This window comes from Myzus persicae, unplaced genomic scaffold (assembly GCF_001856785.1).
Source record: "Myzus persicae strain clone G006 unplaced genomic scaffold, MPER_G0061.0, whole genome shotgun sequence".
Lineage (NCBI taxonomy): Eukaryota > Metazoa > Arthropoda > Insecta > Hemiptera > Aphididae > Myzus > Myzus persicae.
Window position 1 is genome coordinate 223,776 of NW_019103278.1, and position 26,367 is coordinate 250,142.

A 26,367-nucleotide genomic window follows, 5' to 3' on the forward strand; every position below is an offset into this window, starting at 1 on the left:
GATGGTCACACGAAGAGAAGAAATATATTTTTTCTTTGTAAATATTATGTATCTATTTACTTTTTAATCGCGTTATACTTATTAGATTTATCGTTAGTACGCCACTGGTACACCAGGCAGTTTCACAGCGGTATGTGGATGGTAATAATTATATGTAATGTATAATAATAATTTGACCTCCTGTTCGCGACCCCGAGTGGTATAAAACACACGGTGGTAGAATAGTAATAATCATAATAAAGTTATATCGTATAAACACAACATAACACTGGGTTACGGGTCGGTGGTCGCGCGTCGCGCACACTGTTGCGCGAACCACTTGTTTGATGCCGTAGCCAGGGCTGAGCGACGGCGGCGGCGCGCGGATATAATAATTGCGCGCGCGTCGTGGCCGTCGCCGTGACACGTCCCCCCTCCCCGTTCACCGACCGCTCGCCACCGCCACCGATGGCCACGAACCCAGTGGCCACGGCGCCGCTTCACTCGGAATACGGTGTTGAACTCTGCGTATACGCTCGCGCGCACCAGCACACGTAAAAAGGTATACGATGCCCACGAGCGCAGCCCGGAACCGTCGAAACCGCTGCGCCGCATAGGTTTATCTCGCCGCCGCCGCCGCGTTTACACGTACATCGCGTATATAGTAATACCATCACTCTGATAGTGCGTGTACGCTCCGCAACAGTATACTAACGGCAGTCGTCGGCGCCCGCGGCCCGTCACTCGCTCGCTACCGTCCGGCGCGCGAACACGCTTAGAACGCACGTGAGTGACCGCCCCCCATCCCACACCGGGCCGGCCACCACCCGCCGAACCGACCGACATTTGCACTCGACGTAGATTTTTTTTCGAGAATAAAAAAAAAATTTTTTTCGCTTTTTTTTTTCCCGCCACGCCGTCGCCTCCGCGCCGCTCAAACCCCAACGACTCCGACACTTGTCGCCGCCGCCACTCTATTCCGGTCGAAAACACCGCGAGATTGTTCCGTCGCCGTCGCGTTTTTTTTTTGTCTAATAATTTTTAATCGTTTGCTTTTATAACTTTGTCCGTTGGTACGTATCGTAGTCATTGTAGTCGTAGTACATTTTTTTGTTATATGTCTAAATATATCATCTTCAAATCTTAGTAAACATTCTCTTAACTCTAGTGTTTATTTTGTAATGCATAATAATTATACCGATAGTCATAGAACAGCCTCATGTAACAAAACTGAATAAACATAATATGTATTACTATATTATTAACTTGACTATTATTATAGGTTCTGTCAAAGAGCTCTTTGATATACACGAAACGAGAAAACAAGTCTTCTATAATATTAATATACATACTAATATGGAAACATCTAATTTAATATCTATTTTTTTTCTCTATATAGGTGTATACTTTATCAGCATCACGGTAAAATGTATTAATCACTGTAAATATAACTTTGGTATTTCATTAAAAAAATAAGCATTAAAGAATTATAATATATTGTCTTCCATTAGGTTTTCAAATACTTGGATTCAAAATGTATACCTTAGACTTAACCTATCTATCTATATATATATATATATATTATACAATTGAATTGAGGTAATATTTTACAATAAATTGGCTTGGTTTTTATGATGTCATATAACTATTCTAACTCGGTGAATCTAATTCAATTAACATGAGTGCAATTTCAGGTTTCCAATAAACACGAACTTAGTTTCTTCTAGCTCTCGAGTATTTCATATAGGATTGTACATTTCACGAGGATATACTTATTTTTTACAATATGTCTTTCTTACAATATCAACAATAACATGAGTCCTTAAAGTAATGACTAGTTTTTCATTTCAATTATAAAGTAAATATACATTGAAAAAAAAACAATGCTGTTCATTTTTTGATAAAACTTGAATACAATATAGTCTTTTAAAAATAAATTATCATAACTAAATAAATGTTGTGAACCTTTGATTCCATATAAAATATAAATTAAGATTAAAGTTATATTATAAAAATGAAGTGTTTTATTTAACGGATAGTATTGTAGCACTTCAAAGTTATACTATAATAACGGCAGCCATTTGGTAAATCATAACAATCCCTTGTATGGGTATAGTATTTTATGGACATGCCATATAGACACTATCCGCATTCAATGTAATAATATGAAATCGCCAGAAAGGTAGGAACTTATTAGTAAAAAATAATAATAGCTATTAAATGCGTAATGTTGTAGAATTGAATTTTCATTTATACTTTGATCAATTCAGAAAAAAAATGTATCGTTATAGCCTATAGGTACATCCGATTTTTACGCTTTATATTCAATACTATAATTATAATCACACGTTTTTTTTAGCATATAAATTGGATGCAATGGGAGGTTTTTAGAGGTAATGAAATTCCAGCAGCAAATTTTTCAAAAACTTTTCATGTGTTATTTTTTAATCATTACACTTTAACACATGATAGGTTATAAAATAAAAATTAAGGTTCCAATAGGGCTCATTATAACAAATAAAATAAAAATGCAATAAATACAAAAATAGAAGACATGTAAAAAACATACACACACACATTACTTGTTTTATTTAATACTTCAAATCAGATCCCCGTAAATATATTTTGTACCGGTTTAATAACTAAACACATTTTATTTAACAGGGTATATTTTACATCCATAATATCTTTAAGTTTTTTAAAATATTTTTAGACACTAACGAAGAGGTCATAGTGTTAGCCGATACAATTATAATATCTAAACTATTTCAAATTATACTAAAATAGTTGGCGGAGATTAGTTGTATAATATTAATTGATGAGTTATTAGCTATTTACTACGATTTTGTTGAAGGTGCGAGATTTTCATGTGGAGTTACTGAAAGTTATAGTGTTTTATTTCGGTATATCGTCGGCATCAATGAAGTATGTGTTTGACTATGATGAGTGTACGGCAGACTGTCATAGAAGTGAACCTTCCTCGGCCACGAGGTGTTCGTGTGTGAGGAGAGTGTCACCTAGGTATTTTAAGTCGATTGATTTTAACCACGTATTTTTTGAATATTATGATTGATTTGGGATTTGGGTGCCCAGGTAGTATAAGCCATTTGATATCTTTAAATGTATTACTTTGTTAATTAAACTATTAGTTTTTTCATTCAATAATGTGATTGGATCTATTGTATTTAATTTTATGAATCGTGGTTTTCTTTACAGAGGCATTAATCAGCTAAATGGTTAACAGTACTTTATTTGGCTTTTTGGTTAGCGTCTTAATTTTCTATTATGACTAAATGTCTAGGAATCCTTTCAAAAGATATTCTATGTTTGCGATCGTTTATTTCATTGATTGTTTGAACGATAATTATTGGTTGTTTTTTTTTTAATTGTATAGGAATTTGTATATCCTGATGAGAACTATTACGGAACCGGATATCATTAAATATTTCTTATCATCGTTAAGTTGAGTGCTTTGGATGGTTTTGAGAATTTCTAAGGCTTCTAATGTAAAAATATTACGGTCACTATTTGTTTGATATTTAATATCCCTATCATTTGATATTAAAGCTATTGTAGATTTTCGTCTGATTTTTGAAACTTCAATAAATATCTACTGTCCAAAATTCTTACATGAGTGAGGTAGTTCACGAAAAAAGCTTTTATAAAATGATTCTATCCGTTCTAAAATATACCTTTATTAAAAGATAATAAATATTCATTGTTAATGATTGAGGAGTAGCATAATTCAATCTTAAAACAAAATTTAATATAAATACAAATAGTTGTATAGTATAGTTTAATTATGCATTAATAGAATTATAAATACCAAATATTTTTAAACATAAAATAAATAAGTAGTTTAAGTAGTTCAATATTTATATAAACGAGTATTAATTGTATATTATTGTATAAAGGAGATGAAAATCGTTATGTTTTTTTTACGAATTATACATTTTTCACTTTTATGGGTAATAATAGATTTGATTGGTATACATTAGGTTTATAATTTATATTGAAGATATATTATAACATTTTTTTCATGTATGTTTTGTTTGTTTATTGTTGCTTTAATTTAGCACCGTTTGTGCAGTTAAATATAAAACATGCTTTAAATTAAAACGGTGCAGTCTATAAAGTTATTATAAACTCGTATTTAAGTCAATATTCATTAAACTTAAGTTATTACACTTTTATTGTTATAACTTTAAACAATAAAAGAAGCATTGTTTTATGAATTAAATATAATAAATAATATTTTTTGTTTTAAATAAATTGAAACTACAATTAATACAGTATTATACTTCATATATAGGTAGTCGTAACATCGCATTGTATTATTTTGATATAACAAAACACTGAACTGAAATAGTTTGTTATGAATGAATATTAATAAATAGTTAAGTTACATTTGAAATATCTGAAAAAACTCAACTTTGTTATTGGAAAATCTCGAAATTTAGAATATGAGTATTATATTCATATAGTACATTATGTACTCATTGTTCAATACCAAAGATGGATAAATGTTATTAAAAAATAAGCTATTTAACTGTACGATAATACTGTGTTATGTAGTTAAACTTGTCTTTACTTACATTTAACTAATTATTTATTTAATAATGCAGTTTAACTGTATTGATGTTATTCAAATATCACTCAATTTAATAAAATTATATTTCATTCAAAACTCTTAAAATAGTATGAAGTTTGTTATCACTAATATTTCAAGCTCAACAAATAAACAACTAAGAAGATCGATTTATTGAAATAAAAATAAACTTTGGTTCCGCTTACAATTCGTGGAAAAACTTTTATTTGAATCTGACATTCGTTATAACGTGATTTGAACCAAAGAGGTTTTTGTATTATTTGGTTTGCAAAAGTTAAGTGGATTGTGTGTATTATCACTGAAAATGTTTACAGCTCTTTTTATTGCATAAAAATATTTTTATGTAATATATTATAAAATTGAGTTGAATATAAACTTATTTCAAAAACAAAAAGGTACAATAAACAATAAATTTAAGAAAATATTTATAGTTAATGATTATAATGTTCACTGTTAAATAATTATTCGAATACAATAATTGTTAATTGTAGTATATTTGAAATACATTTTATTAAAATTTAAAATGACTAAATTATTTTGCACTTTATGTTGGATACTTAAATAATAGATGTTCTAGCCTCTAGGTATAATGTACACATTTATACTTCTAATTATTATGTACAGTATACATATATAGCATTATATACTTAATATTAATTTATTCAAATTCTATTATATATTCTAAAATCTAATGTTTTAATAGAAAAGTGTATATAAGATATGTGTACCGGCTAATAACCTCGCAGTTGATGCCATTAACAATTAATAAAAAAAAAAAAAAAGATATGTGTATTAAGATACATTTAAGTGCATTTCTTTTAAAATAGTCCACTCTTCAAACCCTAAATCAAGGATATCAATTCACCATCAATTTTATTTTTAAATAAAAAATTCAAATAATACGAACACAATTAGAAAAATGTATGATATTATATTTTTAGGTATTGCCTATTCATTACTGGTAACAAATTATATTTAAAATTATTAGCTGCATTTATTAATATATTTATTTGAATAATTAATTTACTATAAACTAATAAATAATTGGAAATTAAAATGTCCCTATACCTATATGACTTATACTTACATCATCTTATATTGTATGAGAAGTCACGTGTTATAGTATTCTTGATTATTTTTCTATTCCGTTCAAATAAAAAGTTTTGTTTTTCTATTTTTATTACTTCGAATGAAATCTAGATTTTGTTTCAATACAAAGATTTTCAGCATTGTTTCGTAAGTGGTTATCTTCCAGGGTATTCCCTTAGGCATACTTCTTATTCATTGAAATAAATAAAATGAAATACGATGTTAAAGATGTTGAGTAAAATACAAAACTTGGTGCTTAGATACGTCATAGTTTAATAGTTTTTTGGGAACAAGGATTTTTGTTCTTAACATTATTTAATTTAATTAGACTAAAATTCGTTATTATATTGTATTAAACATTAAAATATAAGTACAATGAAGTATTGTTTTCATCTAGATTATTCAAAGTAACATAATAATGAACGTTATTAGACACCAATCGGAAATCAATATATTTTAGTGATTTATTTGTTGTATACTTGTATAGATAGATACATTGTTAATTTATAGCGATGAATGCTGTCAATTTTAATATTTATAATTAGAATAAAACTACCTACAACCTATATAATATAATTATTTATACATATATAATAAAACAATTTTCTGAATATGGACATTGAAATAGTACAGGATCGCATATATTTTTACTTTTTATAATAAGAAAATATGGTTGACGATTACTAGTTTATCGTTTCATATAAGTATTATTAAAAGCTATGCAGTATATTTTATACGCCTGTTATAAGTATTTATTGTATTTTTAGATTTGAAATAAGGATAATGGTTATGGATAAACATTTTAATAAAGATGTTGAAGATAGTATCATATAATAAATAATCGTGCGTTATTGTGATGATATAAATATATTTGTTATCATTATATATTATTTTTAGTCTCCAAAATGTTTATGCACTATAGATTAAAAATTAAAAATAAATAAAATATAATATTACACAAATAATGATTGTTCATAATAATGATATCAATACTTTATCAACATGTTCATATAGAATTAAATATGTATAAAAATATAAATATACGATTTTCACATTTACACATTTCTATATGCTATTACAATATAGGGATGTATTCAAGTCAATTAGTTTGAGTTCTGATTTATATAAATAAAATAACCTATATTATTAATATACAAACATAATACTTTCAAGATTCTTAATATTAAATAAAATAAATTTATATACATTTATACAGTGAGTGGAATTAATATCCTAGTTTATTTCAAACCATTTTGGCAGCAGCATTCTTTTTATATTATTATAAAAGTCCCATAGAAATTATTTATTATTCTGAGATATAAAGACGTATCTAAGTAATCGTCCCATGTTATATAGACCATATACGTATGAAATAAACTTTATAATAATATAAAGTTTCGAGCTTTTATTTGTGTAAAAAAATAACATGTCAGTATTTATATTTTAAAAAATATTTATAATTATCATAATATTCCATTAAATACGGTTGAGATATTAACAGCTAATTTCATATTTTTTAAATTAATATTTTAAGATATATTATGTAATATTTTTTCTAAATAACATACATTGAGTTATGATTTTAACTCAATTTTTTAGCATACTTTTGTATAACTAATGTTATTAATTACATAATATAGTATTATTATAGTTTATTTGAGTACTCTGGTTATAAGCATTTTTCGTAATATTAAAATAATCGGTCCCCAAAAAAATAAATGGTTAACACTTTTACAATATATGTAACTATTTAACTATTTAATATGTTTTCTCGCGAGGATTACAATACTATTATATAATTAAAAAAAAGAAAATATTCGTTTTTTAAAAAATATATAATATACTTAGATTCATTATAAGGAAATAAATAATTTCAGTTGAAAAAAATATTTAAATTTTAATTGATGATGATATATTTACTTCGCTTTACCATGAACTGTTCTACAATTCATATGATTGTAGGGTTAAATAATAATCATAAGTCAAAAAAATTGAATACGGTAGAATAAAAGTTCTTATTATATTATCAATTTATATTAGGTAAATTAAATTATTATAGCTCAGGGATAAAAAAAATAATACACTTTTACAGTAATATATGTATTTGAAAAGATGAGGGATAATAATAAATAACCTGCATTTTTAAGAAACCTTTTCAACTATATTGTTGTGCAAACTTAGGTGTGTTCTCAACTAAATTATGCAGTCAAAATTAGTTAATTACAACGTACCGATTGCCCAAATTTTTCAATTATTTATTATTTATTTTTGTAATTAACGCTAGATGGAAATCTTGATAAGGCGCTTATAGGAAATACAAAACCTACTTTAGAAGTTAAAGTATAACAGATGTGTTTAATATTAATAAATTAAATATCTAAAAATATGAAAAGAATGACCAAGAACCTAATTAAAGTTTAATATAAATTATCTGAATAGTTTGCTAGACATATTGTATGAATAGGATAATTATTGTATCCATATTCAGTTGTATGAGTAAGTACAGTGAATAGCTGATGATTTCCAACGTTGTAAAGATACAGATAAGGAAATAATCATGAGGAGGATGCTCTATTTTAAAAACCAAAGGGACTTAAGGCGAACATTTGTTTTCGTCACACTGTGATCTTAATTTATTTTTTTCTTCGCAAGATATGATTGTAAAACTACTTCACTGTATTCAAAAATGGATCAAACCAAAGCTGAATGTTTAAGAGCAGGTAGCAGAGGTATCCAAACGTTTGGATAATTGGCTTGGTGAAACTAAATTCTTTGAAAGATATACAACCAGTAGTGTTTATCTGCTTATCAAAATGTGGAGAAGAAATTATGATGATTCCTAGGTCATTGATGTAGGTCGTTTGTCGAAGTAAAGTATCATTTAAGAAGTAATTATACTGAAATGAGCATACAATTCTGATGAAAGACATTACATTGAATTTTACCATGGTAAGGTTAGACGCTTAATAAATAGCACGTGAAGCAACTTTCGTGAAGATCTAATTTTGTCGGTGAATAAAATCATTTTTTCCTCGATCACCCACTTTCGATCGAGTAAGTAAAATGGTTGAAGAGAAGACTTAGATGGCTTAATTGAGAAATGTAGGAAAAAATCTCACAGGTATCAGGAGCTGATTCATTTAATCTTAAAAATTCAGTTTTGGAGGAAGTGCAGGAGTTTATACAAAACAGAAGAAGTTTTTCAATGATATGAGTTTCGAGCTATACTTAAGTAGTTGAGTAGAAGGCCATGTCATCTGTATCAAACGATTTCTATAAGTCGCTAAAAATCGCGCCCTTTGTTCACCTGAAGTTTGAAATCTAAACTATCTAATTATTATTATGTGAATACAATGGTACTCTCAAAGACTCAACAGTAGAATTTCCTGTTCGAAATCCGTATACCTTGGGTAAATACTAAATGGGTAAGGATGGAAATGGAAACAAACATTGGAAGGGTCTATTTATTTAAGAATATAAGTCACAACTAAAAAAAAATAATAATACGATAATCAAAATTGAATTTGTCACCTTAAGATTAACTTTCTTCACTCGTACAATTTTTATGTAAATGGTAAAATAAAAATGTAAAATATTGATGTTAATTTAATTGTTTGGTGGTTACAAGGAAAGTAATGATAATATAAATGTCATAATTAATAGTAAACATAAAGAAGGCAAATTAATAAATCTCACCAAATAAATTAACTGCCTGAGTCTGATAGGATATATAATAAAAGTATTTTATGAATAAAATATAAAATAATCTGTATAATTATTTAGCGTATTAAACAATTAGAGTACAAATGTACAATACATAATATGTACTATATGATTGAGGAAGTCACCTATTCATGATATACCTGAAGATATAGTTGTATATTACATTTATATTTTACACAAATTATCAATATTTTATAATTTTATAAATATTACGTTTGTTAGTACTCATTTATGTGTTAAAATATTTTGTGAAGAAAAATATATAGGTCTGATAAAATATTTATTTTTTACATAATCTGTTATTTGTTTTAGGCGATAACGAAACTTGTTAACCTTTAATCAACTCGAGTTATTTGAAAAACACCAATGTGCATGGTAAGTGATAAAATAAATGAAATTTATAAATTACAAAATATTATGTACCTATAGGTATGATAACACTTTTGATTCTTGCATGACATTTTTTTAATTTCATAATCTGAAGTGGATGCATTTTTTTAATATGTTGATGTTTAAATATTGAAAGTGGAACGAATAGTTTTCTTATATTCATAGCATTTATATTTCTTGTAAGATAAGTGAAGTTTCAAGAGGTGATATTTGTTATGCGCTTTTCCTTACATCAACATTGTTAATACTTAGGTATCTACTAGTCTACTAATCTACTTATTCTAAACAAATTATTCTTTCAACATTCAATATTTATAAAATATTGATATTTAAATGCGTGTTCTGAATTAAATTACAATTTGAATACTTTATGTAATTAAAAATGTAGGACACAGTACACAACTATATAAAGTTGAAAGTGAATCCATCAAAATACATCATAACTGTGAAAAAATGTATTAGTTATATACAATTAATATATGCAATCTTAGAATTACACAGGTCTTACATTTACCAAATGTATAATAGAATTATTATTATTATTACATGTGGTATACTTTTGGTGTAGATGATATTTAGAAAACAAACAACAACACAAAGTAGAGTAATTATTAGGTATCTAAAAAATGAAAATAAACAAATAAAATGACTAAATAGTATTTATTTTATTTATTTATATTACAGAATTGTTGATTCTTTTGCAGAATTTTTAAAATGTTTTTTCATACCTACTACGTTATACTATATATTATGTTGAACAGCTTAATCCTGAAATATTATTGATCCTTAAATATTCTATAAGATAAATTACCTATTGTAGATTATACATTTTCAGATTTGTAATAAGAGAATTTTAATCTGAACTGATGCATAAGATAGAAACGTTCTTGCTCTGTCATATGTATTCATAATACGACAAAAGATTAACGAACTACATTTGTCATATCGTAGAAACCTATTCATTACAATGCCACAATTAATATGTACATTAATAATAATTTATTCAGTCTCGATAAAAGTTCATCTATTTATGGTTTTTTTTTTTATCTAATATCGTGTAACTATTGTATAATAGATATTTCAAGTTCAGACCAAGTGATAAAAAAAAGGTTAGGTATATTAATTAAATTTTTTACTGTAAACTGCTTTTGAACCATATTTTTAAAATGTATTAATAGTCAGAACATTATTTTCTCCTATAAGTAATTTTTTTTTTTTAAATCCTTAAAAATCCTTTAAAAAATTGATTCAAAGCTCATGGATCTATTCATTTTAATAACGATCTATTTATATTTTATTTATTTATTTATTCATCGTATAGCTACTAACCATTACACTAATTTCACACACAACATCAATACAGTAAAATAAATATATGTTAATACAAATATAAATATAACAATTTATAAAAAGCATTATTATTCCCAAAACTATTATTATTACTTTATAATACCAATCTTATAACATACATTATTTAAACCTGAACCTTAAGTTGTTATGTTACTCGAATAAGATCAAAAGATACATTTTAAAGTTATGTTTTATTAAGTAGATTGAATATTTACGTGAGTTTATATTTTACAAGACAAAAAGTACAGTGATATAAATAAATACCTTTATACTTTTACTAAATTCCATGAAAATTAATTTAGAATAAAATGTATGACGCATTATATATGATTATTTTTCTTTATTGAACTTGAAAACATAATTCATTTTTGATTTTAAATCATATTACATAACATAAAAGTTGGCTAGGTATTAATGGTAACAATCATAATAATATAATAATCATAAATTCATAGTTAAGTTTATTAAATATACAAATACATACAGTAATATTATTGTACAGCAACTTTTGCTAAATTTATGTTATTATATAAGTTAGTTTCTTTTATGGAGGTTATATTTGTGATGTTTTGATGTTCATTCATAACTTCTAATATTTGGTTTATGTTGGGTGGGATGTTATATTTGTTGTGGTCTTTGATGTATCATTGATATCACTCTATTTGTATATATACAACTGTCAACATAAGCTCACAGGTTGTGCTTTGGAGAAATTCCTCATTGGCTATTAGTTGTGTTAACCTTAATTGCTTTTATGGCTATTCGGAGACGATTAATTAATTTTTTTCTCTTCTGTTTAGATTTGGATTTTACCAATCATGAATTTCATGATTATTTTAAAGTTCATAATATTTACATAAAATAAAATAATTGATTATCTACAAGTAAATATAATAATATAAAGTATAACTTTTGGTATATTATATTTATGGGAAAAAAGTAATTTAAAATGTATAATGTTTATAAATTAAAAATAAAATTAATTTAATTTTTACTTGAGCTGGACTTTTTTAGTTAAAAAAGATCTAAGCTTTAGACACAACAATATAACAATATTTTCTTTGTTCCGGACTTATTGAGGTCTATTACATTAGCATCCAATATTTAAGTCATAATAAAAAATATTTTAATACAGTAGTACTTATACCTAGTGGCCAGTACTTGTAATTTAGGTATATAACCATGTGTCTATAAGTTTATATTGTATTCACATTGTTATGTTGTAAGCTTTTTTTTAATTATGCATTTACAAAACATTTAACTATAAATATAGTCAGATAGATTACCCTATGTCCTTTTGGCCTCCACTCAACTGCCAATGCACATAATCGATTGACCGTCGTACGCCACCTACAAGTTTTATTATCTTCCGTGTTCCGGCAATCGATATGCATGCCTGCTTGTGACTTTTAGCAACCACCGCATAGCAGATTTCACCTGTATACGGTGCGCAACAGTTTCTCGACTTTCATCCTCGTTACATTTAAATACAAATGCAACATTGGAAAACATCGTTGGTATTCTGTCATTTCATATATTTTCAATTTGAATAGTTTGTTTTCTATATTATGCAGAGATTACTGCTTCAGTATATTTATATATTTTGAGTATATTATACGTTACTAACCTACACTCTAACCTTACACACATCTGAAGTTGAGTTTATTTCTTATACTTGGGTATGAATAACAATTTAAATAATTAAACAACATTGATATTTAAATCAGCACTTTAGACTTTTGTGTTATGTTATCACGAAATATGATACATTTTATAAATATATGATTTTTTGAATGTGAGTATTAGTAATAGTTCAATTATATATTGCATATTAACCGAGACATTGAATTGATTCGAGTTCGACAGTAGTACATAGTAGTATTATCACTATAGTAGGCACTAGGCATGCACTATCGGTACATATAAAGTTGTTAAGTACCTAATAACCAACAAAAATTAAAAATAGGAATGAAACATGAGATAACAGTTATTAAAATAACTGAATTTGAGAATGTATGAATAATAGTGCCATTTTTTGAGATTGGAAAATTAGATACAATACACGAGTGTGTAAATTAATTTTCACTGTGTGAAATAATTGTTATAATTTAAATATAACAAAGTACCCAGTAACTATATTTTTTGTTTTCCTTTTAAATCATTAAGCTATCAATCACTGCCTAATGAGGTAGTACTTGATTGTTAGATTCAATACTCTCCGTTCTTATTCTACCATTTATCTTGGTAAATAATAGATAAATGATGGTAAGTATTTTTGACTGAAAATGTAATTTAATTTATTGGATATATTCAGTATGTGTGCCGTGTGGGTTAGATTAAACAGACGATGATTACTAGAAATAGCAATGGTTATTTGAAAAATATTTAATGCAGTGAGTAAAGAGATTAGTTACTTTTCAACTAATTTACTTACTATAGTATTTTTTTTTTTAATATCATGTTAAAATGGGTTCACTAATAAGTTTTAATTTCAGTATAATTACAGCCCCACTATAAAACTGTACTTGCTGCAAAATGTTCTAACTAATAAAAAGAAAAAACAAATTAAAGACCTTCTGAAAATATGTGAAATAATTCCGTGCTTCTTTATTCCGACAAAGACGTGCAGACAATAGTTGATTATCAACACAGATAACTATTTTAATTGGATTTCTAAAGAAATACCAACCACAATATTAATGGCGATCCGTTTAAGATCAAAATAATCGTATATGATGAAATATTACTTAGATTACAACTTTATTGAAAACATTAATCAATACAAGAAATGTTGTGGACTTTGATAGAAGAATAAAAATTAGACAAATAATTATATTTTAAATTGTGGAAGATTGCTTGTGATAATAATAATATGTCCCTTTATATTTCGATAAAAAAAGATTAATAACTACGATTATATTTAATTTATTTAGTATGATAATTTTTTTATCCCTATCACTACGACGGTCAAATAATATTATTCTATTAATATTATAAACACCCTAATAATGAATAGTGATTAGCAAAACAGCTGGCCATCATTATCTATTCTCATAGTCACAACCACTGTGTCGAGAGTACCTAATATATTAAGCAGGAACCATATTATTATTATTTTAATGCATTTCTTGGAACTAACACAACGGCAGGACCGTAACATACGCAATACGCATGTATTAATATTATCGCTGTATTGGATATGACGCAATGATATGGCTGTGGTAAAACTTGGTGCAGGTGTAGCCGGTGTAGGAACATCATATTTATGGGAGAATCAGACCTAGGTGCATTATCCGACTGTGGTAGCTTGAATTCGATGCTCAGGCACATGTTTTGTGTCCGTTCACTCATAAAAAAGTATTAAATTATGTGCAAACTTTGAGTGTTTCGTTGTTTGTCACCTCTGTGGTTCAACTCAATATGCTTGTATCACTCAACAATAAGGAAACAAATTAATAAAATATGCGAAAAAAAATATGAAAATCGGCCTATAATGTAATTCCTTTAGTTAACAGTATACTATCGGTAGTACTCAATAGATATTAATTATACCTATTAATTTATAATGATGGTTTTCAATTTTATTTTTTGGGAGGTAGGTATATTTTAGGATTTTTAACGTTTGTAAGGTGAGTAAAAATTATTTACCGTTGACGTCGACTGAAACTGACGTTTTCAGGGCAATTGTCCGTCCATCAGAAGTCAGTTAAAATTATTTTTACAGGTTTAAAACGTAGATCCAATAAATAACCCATAACTTAGTTCATTTAATACTTATGTTGTTTATTCATAAGCAATATTATTTTAATAATAATAGCTTAAAAGTAAAAAGTTTCTGTTTAAGCGTTAATTCTAAATACAATTATATTAACATAGTTTCAATATTCAGATTGCGATACTGCACCAGTGATTTTATCAATAAACGCAAAAGATACCATAAAATCATAATTTATCTTATTATGTCCAAGTACAAAAAAAAATTTTAAATAAATAATTTGTTATTATAAAATAAATATTTTAAGTATATTATTAATTTTATTATGTATAGAAATAGTGCAGTTTAATTTAAATTAGTTAAATAAATTAGTCTCAGTAGTAATTTCTATTATATTACATTATTAGTAATCATAATAATTCACATATCTTCACAAATATTTATTTACTTATTAATTTTCGTACATTTATGAGTTTATGACTATTAGATACTTATTTCGAGAAAATATTAAATTTAAAAATGTTTTAAATTTTATTATTTTTTGGGCAATGGTAATACTATTATACATTATGAAGTAGGGCTTAAGCTTAGTGTCAGTAACATGAGTTCAAATACTGTTGTTGTTTCGAATGTTTTCAAGAATAAAATGGAGTAATTTCCGTATGTCCTTCCTATATACAACTTTAAAATAGTTGCATGTTGCGTCATTCTTACACTTTTACATAGGTACCTAACACTTAAAAAAAGCTAATCACGAAAAATGTTATTACTATTTTATAATAAATGTTCAATATAATATTATATTGATATTTGATATATTGTGTAATATGTATAGCTCATGATTTAATGAAAATTATATACTTTTATTAATTATACCTCATTTATATAATTATTAAAGAAAATTTAACTGAATATAATTCTATATACAATGTGTCAATGTATCTGTTGAATTAATATCACTCATAAAATTATTCTTAAATTATCAGTGATACTGGAAAAATATTGAATATATTTATGTAAAATTGGGCTTTGTTTTGGAACCGAATTACAACAAAGAGACTAAAATCGTTATTCTTTGTGTTTATATGTAATTTCACCTAAATCTGAACTTAAAATAACTATAAAAAAAAAGTTCTAAATAAAAAAAAAAAAAAAAACTATAAAAAAAGATGTGTTTATGTTTATTATTCGATTTTTTGGTTACAAAATTAAATACTTACATGGAACCTTGTTTTAAATTTTTAATTCTTAGCTGTGAAAGTTGAACATTTAATACATTTTTAAGTACAAAATGATTTTTAAATTTTCAATTTGAGAAATGTTGTCAACATTTGAATTTTAAATGATTATCAGACAAAAGCGTGCCTATGTATTTTTAATATTTTTCCACCAATATTGTAACAATATATAATCAATAGTCTTGTATTACCTTTTCATGATTTTTGACCCAACCAATACAATTTTATTGACATTTATAGAAAAAAGTTGAAGTAGAATGAAAATTGAAAATATCAAATTGAAAACGAGAAAAATTTTTTTAAAAATTGTATCAAGTGTATGAATTGATAAATAAACATATGGTATACATTTCAAGTATCTACAAAAAATTATTTTTGAATTATTACAACCAGAATAAAAAGATCGCTACCTGAGAAATCTAGGGAATGCTGTGAAAATTTCAACTTTAAACGTTCATAAAAATTCAATTTGACTTTCCATGATTTTTTTTTGGTAAAGGTAGACAAACAATTAAGGAATTTTGTATTACATTTTCAAATCTTAAATCTAAGAAGAACATTTTTTATGAATTTCTAACTTAAAATAATTTGTAAATTTTCTTGATTTCTAAGGATTTTGTCAAAATTTTAAACTCAGACGCTCATAAAAAAATATTGTGGATTTACTCTAAACTTTTTTTTAAATTTGTACGAACAACTTATAGGGACATTGTATTATATTTTCAATTTTTTTGAAAGAGCTAATATTTTTTTGTAGACATTAATCGAAAAAAAAAACTAATAATAACCGAAAATTTCATATGCCTATAAATAGTTCAATATGAATCAAACATTTTGAAAATTGAATGTTGTATAGAAAATGCTAACATAAGTCATAAACATTCAGTAAAAATTGCATGTGTTTATGGTATTTTTTTCAGATCAACACTAAAAAACAAAATCGAAATCTAAAAAAACCGATTTTGCGTAAAAATTCCCGTTTTTCTTAATTTTTGTTTGTTTTTCCTGTCGCTTTTGAAAACTTTGGGGAATTTTAAATTTTGACCGAATGCACCAAATAGATTCACTTCAGAAAATTTTCTGTTGAAGAAAATCGAAACACTCTTACTGCCTCGAACCGTGATGACAGACACAAAAATAAAAATAAAATAAAAATAAAAAAACACACATCATTGAAAAATCAATACATTCATCGCTCAATATTCTAAAATATTTTTCTGAATTAAAAAAATGTTTTGGCTTTTAACGCATATTTAAGTGATTTCGCTTATTTTTAGGGTATAAATAAATGCATATTTTAAGGTTTTCATGGGTATGAAGTCCCTTGCCCTAGTTATAATATATTTCATAATATGAACCTTATTTTAGATAAACAATTTGTTATGTGATTTTTTTGGATTGTATGGAGCAATTTAATTTATTAAAAACATATAATATATATTTTGTTAGATATAATAAGAATGTATAGCTTTTAACGAATTTAAATCTATTTCCATGTTTTGATACTATTATTATGAAAAATGGATTTTTAACCGATATTTTCTTACCTAGTTAATACATTATAATAGTATCTAGTGTAACAATGAGCACTCTGAAAGGATTTGCACTACTTAAACAATTATAAAATTAAAAAACTATCGAGTATGAATCTATTTTTTGATAGTATAGTGCCTTCAAGGAATTTCTTCTGAATTGAAATTTCCCCTGCTAACTCAATGTATTTTGAACCAAATAATCTTAAATTCTTGTTCAAAAATATATACTATACAGATTGAACTTATTCCAAAAAAAGAATTGTTTATGGGTGTTTTTATATGATTTTGAGATTTTTAAATATCGAAAAGTGCTCTAAGTGTATTTTAATACATTTTTTATATTATTGTTATTGAAAAAAATTATGATTAGGACAGATAGAAGTTTGTGGATAATAATAAAAATAGTAGGATATATATTTTATTATTTTAATACCGAATGACTAACAAATATGTGTTGTGTGTTCGTGCTTTCATGCCTTCATGGTAGTATTGTTATGGTATAAATAATAATAATAATATACTCAACAAAACAGCGAACATGCACGCACGTTTGTTAGTTTATAAGACATTTCGTTCATTGGAATTATCTGTTGACTTTATCAATTGTATTTCTTATAAGATACTTAAAACAAAAAAAGAAGCTGGATTACAAAAAAGATATGATGTGTGAATATACGTAGTATATACCCTTATATAACAATTTATTTTAATTTAGTGGCATAATGTGTGTGATTTTATAATATGTTACGTTGTTTGCTACTTAGTTTTACGATTTTGTGAGGTGTGTCTTAGCAATCATTATTATTAATAAGTTACAAATGTCATAGTCTCTAGGTGCATGTAAAAAATTAATTAAGTAATAGATAGGTAGAGTGACAGAATATAAGATAAGAGCTTATATATGTAATAACGTTTTTAGGTACTTTATGATAATAAAATAACTGTTTATTTAATCGTTGGGAAAGCCAAAGAAACTAAGGAGGATAATGCCGTATATGAGTCTGTGCACTATTGCATGATAACTGTTTGTGTAAATATTAACACTAGAAATATACCATCTGCATTTCCATGTTTGTATTATGTATAGCAATATTACCATATAAGTCTTACTGTATAGCAATACCATAGGAAAAAGGGTATTAAACAAAATGATAATTTCATAATTTCTAATTTAAATTATTTATCATATAGGAGTATCATTGGCGCGGACTTCTTTCTCACAAACCTAACCAAAGTCACCCAAATAAAAATATACAAGCCAACCGCTGACAGGGAAATGTATTATGCTAAAGCGAATGTCAGACATTTCGAGAGTATCACGCAATTAATTAATGCACATTTTAAGTGATGTTTTTATTACAGTTATGTATAGATACATAAGCAGCCTTAAAACAGTAGTTTTCTAAGAATGTCTTGCCAGTGACCGCACAATCTGGTTAATCGTATGTAGGGATCAGTCAGCGTGACGACGTGATTTTGCAATACAAATGGACCAATCACTTCCAGCATCTGCATCATCTGCTCTTGATACGCTCGACTGTCATTTAACAAGGACATAAAAGGATTCAGCCTGAACAACATGTATTTAAGGGTCCACCAAATATGTAATCTAATAGTGTTCTTTGGATGAAAAATAACGTAGGTAGTCGAATAATCGAGGTAGCCGGAAAGAGTTTTTCTTTCCGAATGCTCGATTTTAAGGCTGCATTTATAGCTTAGAGAAATAACGACGAGCAGCTGATAAGGATTAATTTTTATTTCCAGACGTCTAGGTCGTACATATTATATCTCGACATTTGTTAGGCACACAGTTTATCACCATAATAATATTATATACTGGCATATCGCGAAGTCATATCTATATCCATTATTTGCGAGTGTACACTGCAGTTTGATATGCGTGTTACCTCGTCACGTGAGTAACGTTATAGATATATAACACAAAACGTCATAATATTATCATTATTATTTATTATATTATATTATTACACCTTGCGTTTTGAATTCTATCGACTTTACCATATCGTTTTTTGACACAATAATTGTCTTTTTTATCATATTTAATATATGTATAACGGCTTATTCATATAAAACAATTAATAATCTTACTAAAATAATAATAATAATAATAATAATACTTGTACACTATACACAATAAAAAATATTTAGTTTGTTCATTATGAACCCACAAGATTCATCTGTAAGTCCAACTAAGTAGGATTAACAACTATTTCTTATACTCTCTTTACTCATTTATTACTATATGGTTATTATACCCATTGTATTTTTGGATTAATAAGTGTCAAGAATAAAAACAAGAAAAATAATTATATTCAATGCGATGCTAAAGTTAAAAACGGCTAAAAAAAAAAAATACTATGTATTATATTGTTTCCGATGTTACAATAAAAACAGATGTTTTATTAAAAAATAAAAACTGTGTGATTAATGGAAAATATTTTATATTTTCCTGATACAATCATATTTTTGCTGAACAACGCGCATTTTTATAATTGTTTTATCTTACTCAAATATATTAATGTTTTTTTTTTTTTTAATCAACTAATTATTATTTTATAAATTAAACATAAAATATTTGTGAGAACAAAATCAACTTAAAAAGGAGGTATTTGTTTAAAAAATATTATCATATAAACTTGTTAAAAGTTCAAGAACTTTAGAGGATTAAAGAGATGGTCCAAAAACTATACAATTTTCAATCTTGTCTGGTCGTTAATATTTTATTAGTTTACATTTTTAGAGTTTCAGTGTTCAACATGGAACAGTTTATTTCGTAACAACACGAAGTTTTGGTAATATAAATTCAGAAGAGTTATACAGTCTGGATCTTTAAAGGCGTTTCAATAATTTGTGAATGATTTAAAATTTCGAGTAAACGTACCTGATAGTATTGAATAAAAAATGTCGATCTTAATAATATTTATCTATACATTTAAAATTTTATAATGTGCAATTTAAGATATTGAATTTGTTTTTAAAACTTGTAATGCACTTATCATAAAAAACAAAAACGTATATTTTTCATTATAATTGATCGATAATTTTTGAGTCGCTGTCTTTTTATACATTTTTTTAATTATCAAACATTTGAAAACTTGATAAATTTTTTACTATTGTTTTAATCAAACATTCAAACAGCTATTGCTTGAACTAATAACATAAATGACCGAAAAAACTAATAAAATCGTAAATTTCGTATGACAACCATAAATGCTATGTGTTCATAACATCATTCAATATTTTCCAGTATTTACCAATTATGAATATATTTATAATTATAAATTAAAATGATGTGTGTTTTTTAAAGTTTTTACTTTAAGTAAGTTACTAGACATGTACATTTAAAAAAAGAGGTAGGTACTAAATAAAGTAAGGATAACTTAACAAAAGTATATTATTTTTTGGGGTCATTAAAGTACATTGTAGAACTGATGTTCCTAAGAACTGAAGATTCTACATTTTAAATATTATTCATCATATTATATACAAGTTACTCGTGATAAAAAATTTTGTATGTAGTAAAGAGTAAATTTACTGATGTCATTTATCTTTCTAAATTAAACAAGATTTTTTTAGAATGCTCTCTTTGTTCAAAGAAGTTCTTGATGTCTTCAAAATCAAGAAAAATTGGTATATTTACTTTTATAATTGACAGTTACATTTTTTGAAATAAGGGACATGGTAAAAATAATATTTATTGAGATTTATTGAATATTCTATTTTTATTTTGGTTGATGGTGGGGGGGATTACAACCCTGCGATAAGCTTTCCAATCAATTTTTTATCCCTATCATTAAAAAGTTCTGAGATGGCCATTGAACATGACAGCCAGTATATTTTAAATTAAAATTTTAAAATATAACAGTTTTAGGTACTATAACTCAAAATTTTTATTTTATTAATACAATTATAAATATTATGTAGGTTATATTATATTCTATATTTGTTATTTTGTGATTGTTTGTTGAATATGAACAATGAACATACAAGGCACAATACAATTATTCGCAGTTTTCAAGTAACTGGTAAATCGACACAATGTAATTATTTTGTATTTTTCTGTTCACAGGCTGAGTAATGCGATCATCGATCAATCATGGCACTCTTGTACAGATTAGTTAAGTTGCCGGACCGTTTTCAGACCCATGTGTTTACATTCGTGGTGACCAAATCAGTAACTCGCGATCCAGACCGGGACGTTACGTCCAAGGAGTTTGCTTGTGGCCATCAAAAATGGTCAATCACATTCTCACGAACTGACAAGATGTTAGGAGCGTATCTAGTGTGGAAGAGTGCTTCCGAATCGGTGCGCGTTTATGTGGATTTTACGTTCACTATACTCAACCGTGAACATTTCAGCGTGAACGAATCATTTGCGGGTAAACAAGTGAGTAGATCAAATAAATTACATTTATTTACTTCTTTTTTAAATTTTTAAATATATGTTATTCTAATTATACCTTTATTATTTTTATTTTTATGTTCTTTATTAAAATCACTATGAGTTTTTGATTTGACATTATCATTTTTATAATGACCATTCTATACAATATAGAATGTCTGGATATTTGTGTAAATGCAATGATGACGATGTTTAAATTACAGTGTTGTAACTATATTAAACAGTTACAAAATTATGTAGCACAGAACGGTTAACATAAATGTAATATCTAAAGATCCGTTTAGTATTTTTTAATTTTTTTCGTCATTTTGAGTTTCTCAGTAAATACAATTAGGAAACTATGCAGGTTTCCGAGTACGGATCATGCTTTGTAGAATTTCCGAAAAAATATTTTTTTAACATCATATCAGGTTTAATAATGATATTTTACTATACTTTTATGTATAGTAAAACAAGTTCACTAACAAATTTATTAAGGCATGCATGTAGCTCAGTCAAATATTTTTTTACCTTCCTCAATATATACTCAATGTATTGTAGATTTGATTGATTGTTGGTCAAACATATTTTATACTTGTATGGCTCTATGAAAACAATCAAAAATATATTCTAATTTAAAAATATAGAATAGTATAAATCATTAACATTTAACGTAATTTAATAGTAATTATATACCTAAATAATTGTTATTATTAATTAATATGTAGAATAATTAATCAAAGACTTAACATTCAAAAATGTATGACAGTATGAAATAATACTGAGAACAACGAATGGAAGTTGCCAATTTATTTGTTTTTATTTCAGTTTTGATTTAAGGTTCTACAACAAGTGTTTTTCATGTTAATATGGATAAAAGTTTGTGATATATCATTAACTTAAATCTTTAAAGCTATGCTGAACAAATCAAGTTTATACTTCAAAGTTATGTAAACATTTTTGTTTTTAAAACTTAATTACTTAATTACCTACCATTCATACTTTACAGTTTACAAAAGGTTTGTTGAATAGAACTTTTAAACGATAAAAAATATATTAATAAATAATAATAATCAAATATAAAAAGTACATCCAACAAAATATTTTAAATAGAAAATAATCAAGAATTCAATTTCTACTGTGAACTTACAACATGCCTTAAGATTGATACAAAATAAGAACAATTAAATAGCTGTTAATAATTAAATATGAACTAAAATTCACATACATGAACTCATACAATGTATTGATATTATATTATATCAAATAGAACACAATTATTACTATACAGTAGTTAAGATAATTAATATGTACAACTTTAGGTTTATTAGTTTTTTTAAATAGACGGTTCAATCTTCTCTATCTATACATCATTGATTAGTTAAACTTCTCGATAATTGGTAGTTATACATTTATACATTCTCTCGTTAGGTCCTATTATTTTACACTTCATTTGCTTATAATACTTATCGGCATTAGAATAAAAATTGTAAATTATTCTAATTTAATAAAAACAAAATATAACTCTTACTTTACAGTTTACACTTTCATAGGTTAAGTTTATTAATAAATTCGCCATAAAATGTTATTTACGAAAATTCGTCATCTGTTACTGTGCTATACAAAGTAAATAGTTTTTGTTGAACACAAATAGTTAAGATTATGTGTGTTTGTGAATTCTTAGTATAATAATATAAAAATAATAAAAATATGTATTTTTTAAATCTGGTTTACTATTAAATTCATACTATTTTTTTAGTTATGCCATGTATAATAATACTTTTAAACTAAATATATTTGCATAAGTATACATCTAGTTTATTATTTATTTTACTGTCACCACACTTGTCATTTTTCTCTTAAGAAGAAAATATATTATAAGATCAATAAGCTTTAAACCTATATTATTCGTATACAGTATCTTTAGAGTTATAATATTTCGTAAAAATGATTTTTTTAGCATAATGCTTTAAAATAATGTACCTATGATTATTGTGATGAACGAACTTGATTTTAACATTTTTAGTATGAATACATTTTTTTTTTAATGAATCTACAACTTCTAAAATTCTTAATGTATATAATTTATTCTGTGAGGATATTTGTACCTATTTATGCAGGTGGTATGCAAAGATTATATTAGTTATAGAAATGATGACATCAAAATATTATGAATGTAATAATACGTTTTGTAAAGAAAAAAGTATGGGTGCATACCTGTTTGAATAATTCCGGTAGAAAGACGTTCGATAAATTATTCACACGAACGTAGTCTTGATTTTCACCCACGCGTTACTGTGTAAGCCTATACTACTTTCCTGTTCACTGTGACCCCTTTTTGCTTATATTCCATACGACCCCACCAACGAACGAATTTTCCCATCGTTTCATGTCTGCGGTTTACATCGTAGTGATCCCCACGGGAGATTCCAAGTACGATAAATTTATCACACTGTCAGGGAAATTTGGCCATTAACAGAGGTATAAGCATCGTCCATCATAAAAATAATGGCTAGGTCCCAATCATCAAAGTATATTAATATCTATCCAATCAGATTATACAATGTTAAATGAGTTTGCTATTGAAAATTTCAAAAGTTTTATCACACAATTAATTAAATTAACTTATATTTCATACTGTCATCTATATTTAATCGTTTACACTAAGCAAAAGAGTTTTTAAAAAAATATGAATTTCTGTATTTATTTGTCTGTGTAGTTAATTATGTTCTATTTAAATTGATGTAAAGAAATGATATGTTACATAATATTAATAATGTGCTCTTAATTTTAATATAATTTCGGTTACGTGTATAAGGTTTCATCATCAACAATCAACATGTATAAAATATTTTACTACAGTAAATACAGTAATATTTTACTGTATTTCTATAAGTTTCTATAATACACATTTACAATAGTCAATAATGGTGCGATCAATAATATCGCTATATTTTAGATTATACAATTATTAAAAGAACAGGTAAATAGGTAATCCGAATTTCAAAAGTTACGCAAATAAATTCAAAACTAAGTTTATTTTGTTTATTAACAATACATTAGTATTTACCTATTTACAGTCATAGATTATAAATTAAAGTTTCTGAGAGAAATATCCAGACTTTATTCTAATTTTTCTTAGGAAATTTTAGGACGTTTCATATTTTATTTTGATACTACTTATGGACTAGGTACTGCCTGAAATAATTATTATCTGATGTTATATGACATTTTATTATTATAGGCGTAAACCTTGTAATTTAAATACAATATAATTTATAATATTATATGATTATTTAACCTCCATTAGTAAACGGTAATTTTGGTACATATTTTTTAGTGCTAAATTTGGATTTTATTTTCCTTTAAAATAAAGCCTAGCAATTTCTCCGTGGTAAACCAATTACAACAATAATTTTTCACAAACATAAAAGATATTAAAGATTAGAAATTAAAGGATTTACATACACTTGGACATTTTCATTTATTGTAAATTTTGCGATGAACCACATTTTTGTAGGGAACATGAGATCACAAAATGTGTACTTCGAAAAAATTAAAATTAAAATTAAAGTACAACAACGATTTATGTTGATTATATTAAATGTATTGCAATTAATATGTATTCGTACATATCCGTGTATTATTATGTATATATAAATGTTACATAAAAGATGAATCTATATAAGTTTTGTAAAATATTAAAAAAAATCATCATAATATTATTAAATAACCATTATTTAATTACGTAAATTGTGGTCCTTCATTAGTATTTATAAAAGAATAAAAGATTCCAACTGAGTAATCAAAAAATAAAGCTTATATTATCCTTTAGCTTTTTCAAAATGACTGTATTCTGGACATTGGTTTCGAGTACTACAGCTACTTAAATATACTGCAGTTTGTTTTCACTGTCTTATTGTTGTTTTATGTCCATTAGCTAATTCAGTTTATTAATTGCTATTGAATTATTTATAATACTTTGTTTATTATCTTAGTTGAAGTATAGTAATAGTATAGTACAATGATATAATATAGTTACAATATTATAAATATTTTCATTTTCATATTATCATGTCAGATGTACTATATATTATAATACGTACTTGTTGCTTGTTTTGGGTAATTATTATTTAAAATATTACATTTTAGTCATTTAATAATTTTAGAAGTGTTTCTCTGTATAATAATTTTTACCTAGTTGTTATATACTTACATGTTTTTAAAACAAATCCCGGAATATATTTATTTGAATGAGTTACATAAATAATACACACAATAAATATAAAATAAGTAATAAAACGTTAGACTTGTATTTTAAAAGTAAATATATTATT

At 25.9% G+C, this 26,367-nt stretch overlaps 1 protein-coding gene across 1 annotated transcript in view; it reads left to right on the plus strand.

Moving 5' to 3' along the window:
- Positions 1 to 645: 645 nt before the first annotated feature.
- LOC111034158 overlaps positions 646 to 26,367 on the plus strand; it is a 59,025-nt gene continuing 33,303 nt past the window's right edge. The window contains exons 1-3 of the mRNA XM_022315231.1: positions 646 to 1,052; positions 9,713 to 9,775; positions 21,719 to 22,036. Of these exons, the coding sequence (XP_022170923.1) occupies positions 21,746 to 22,036 (291 nt within the window). The 5' untranslated portion in view covers positions 646 to 1,052; positions 9,713 to 9,775; positions 21,719 to 21,745. The remainder of the gene's footprint in view (positions 1,053 to 9,712; positions 9,776 to 21,718; positions 22,037 to 26,367) is intronic.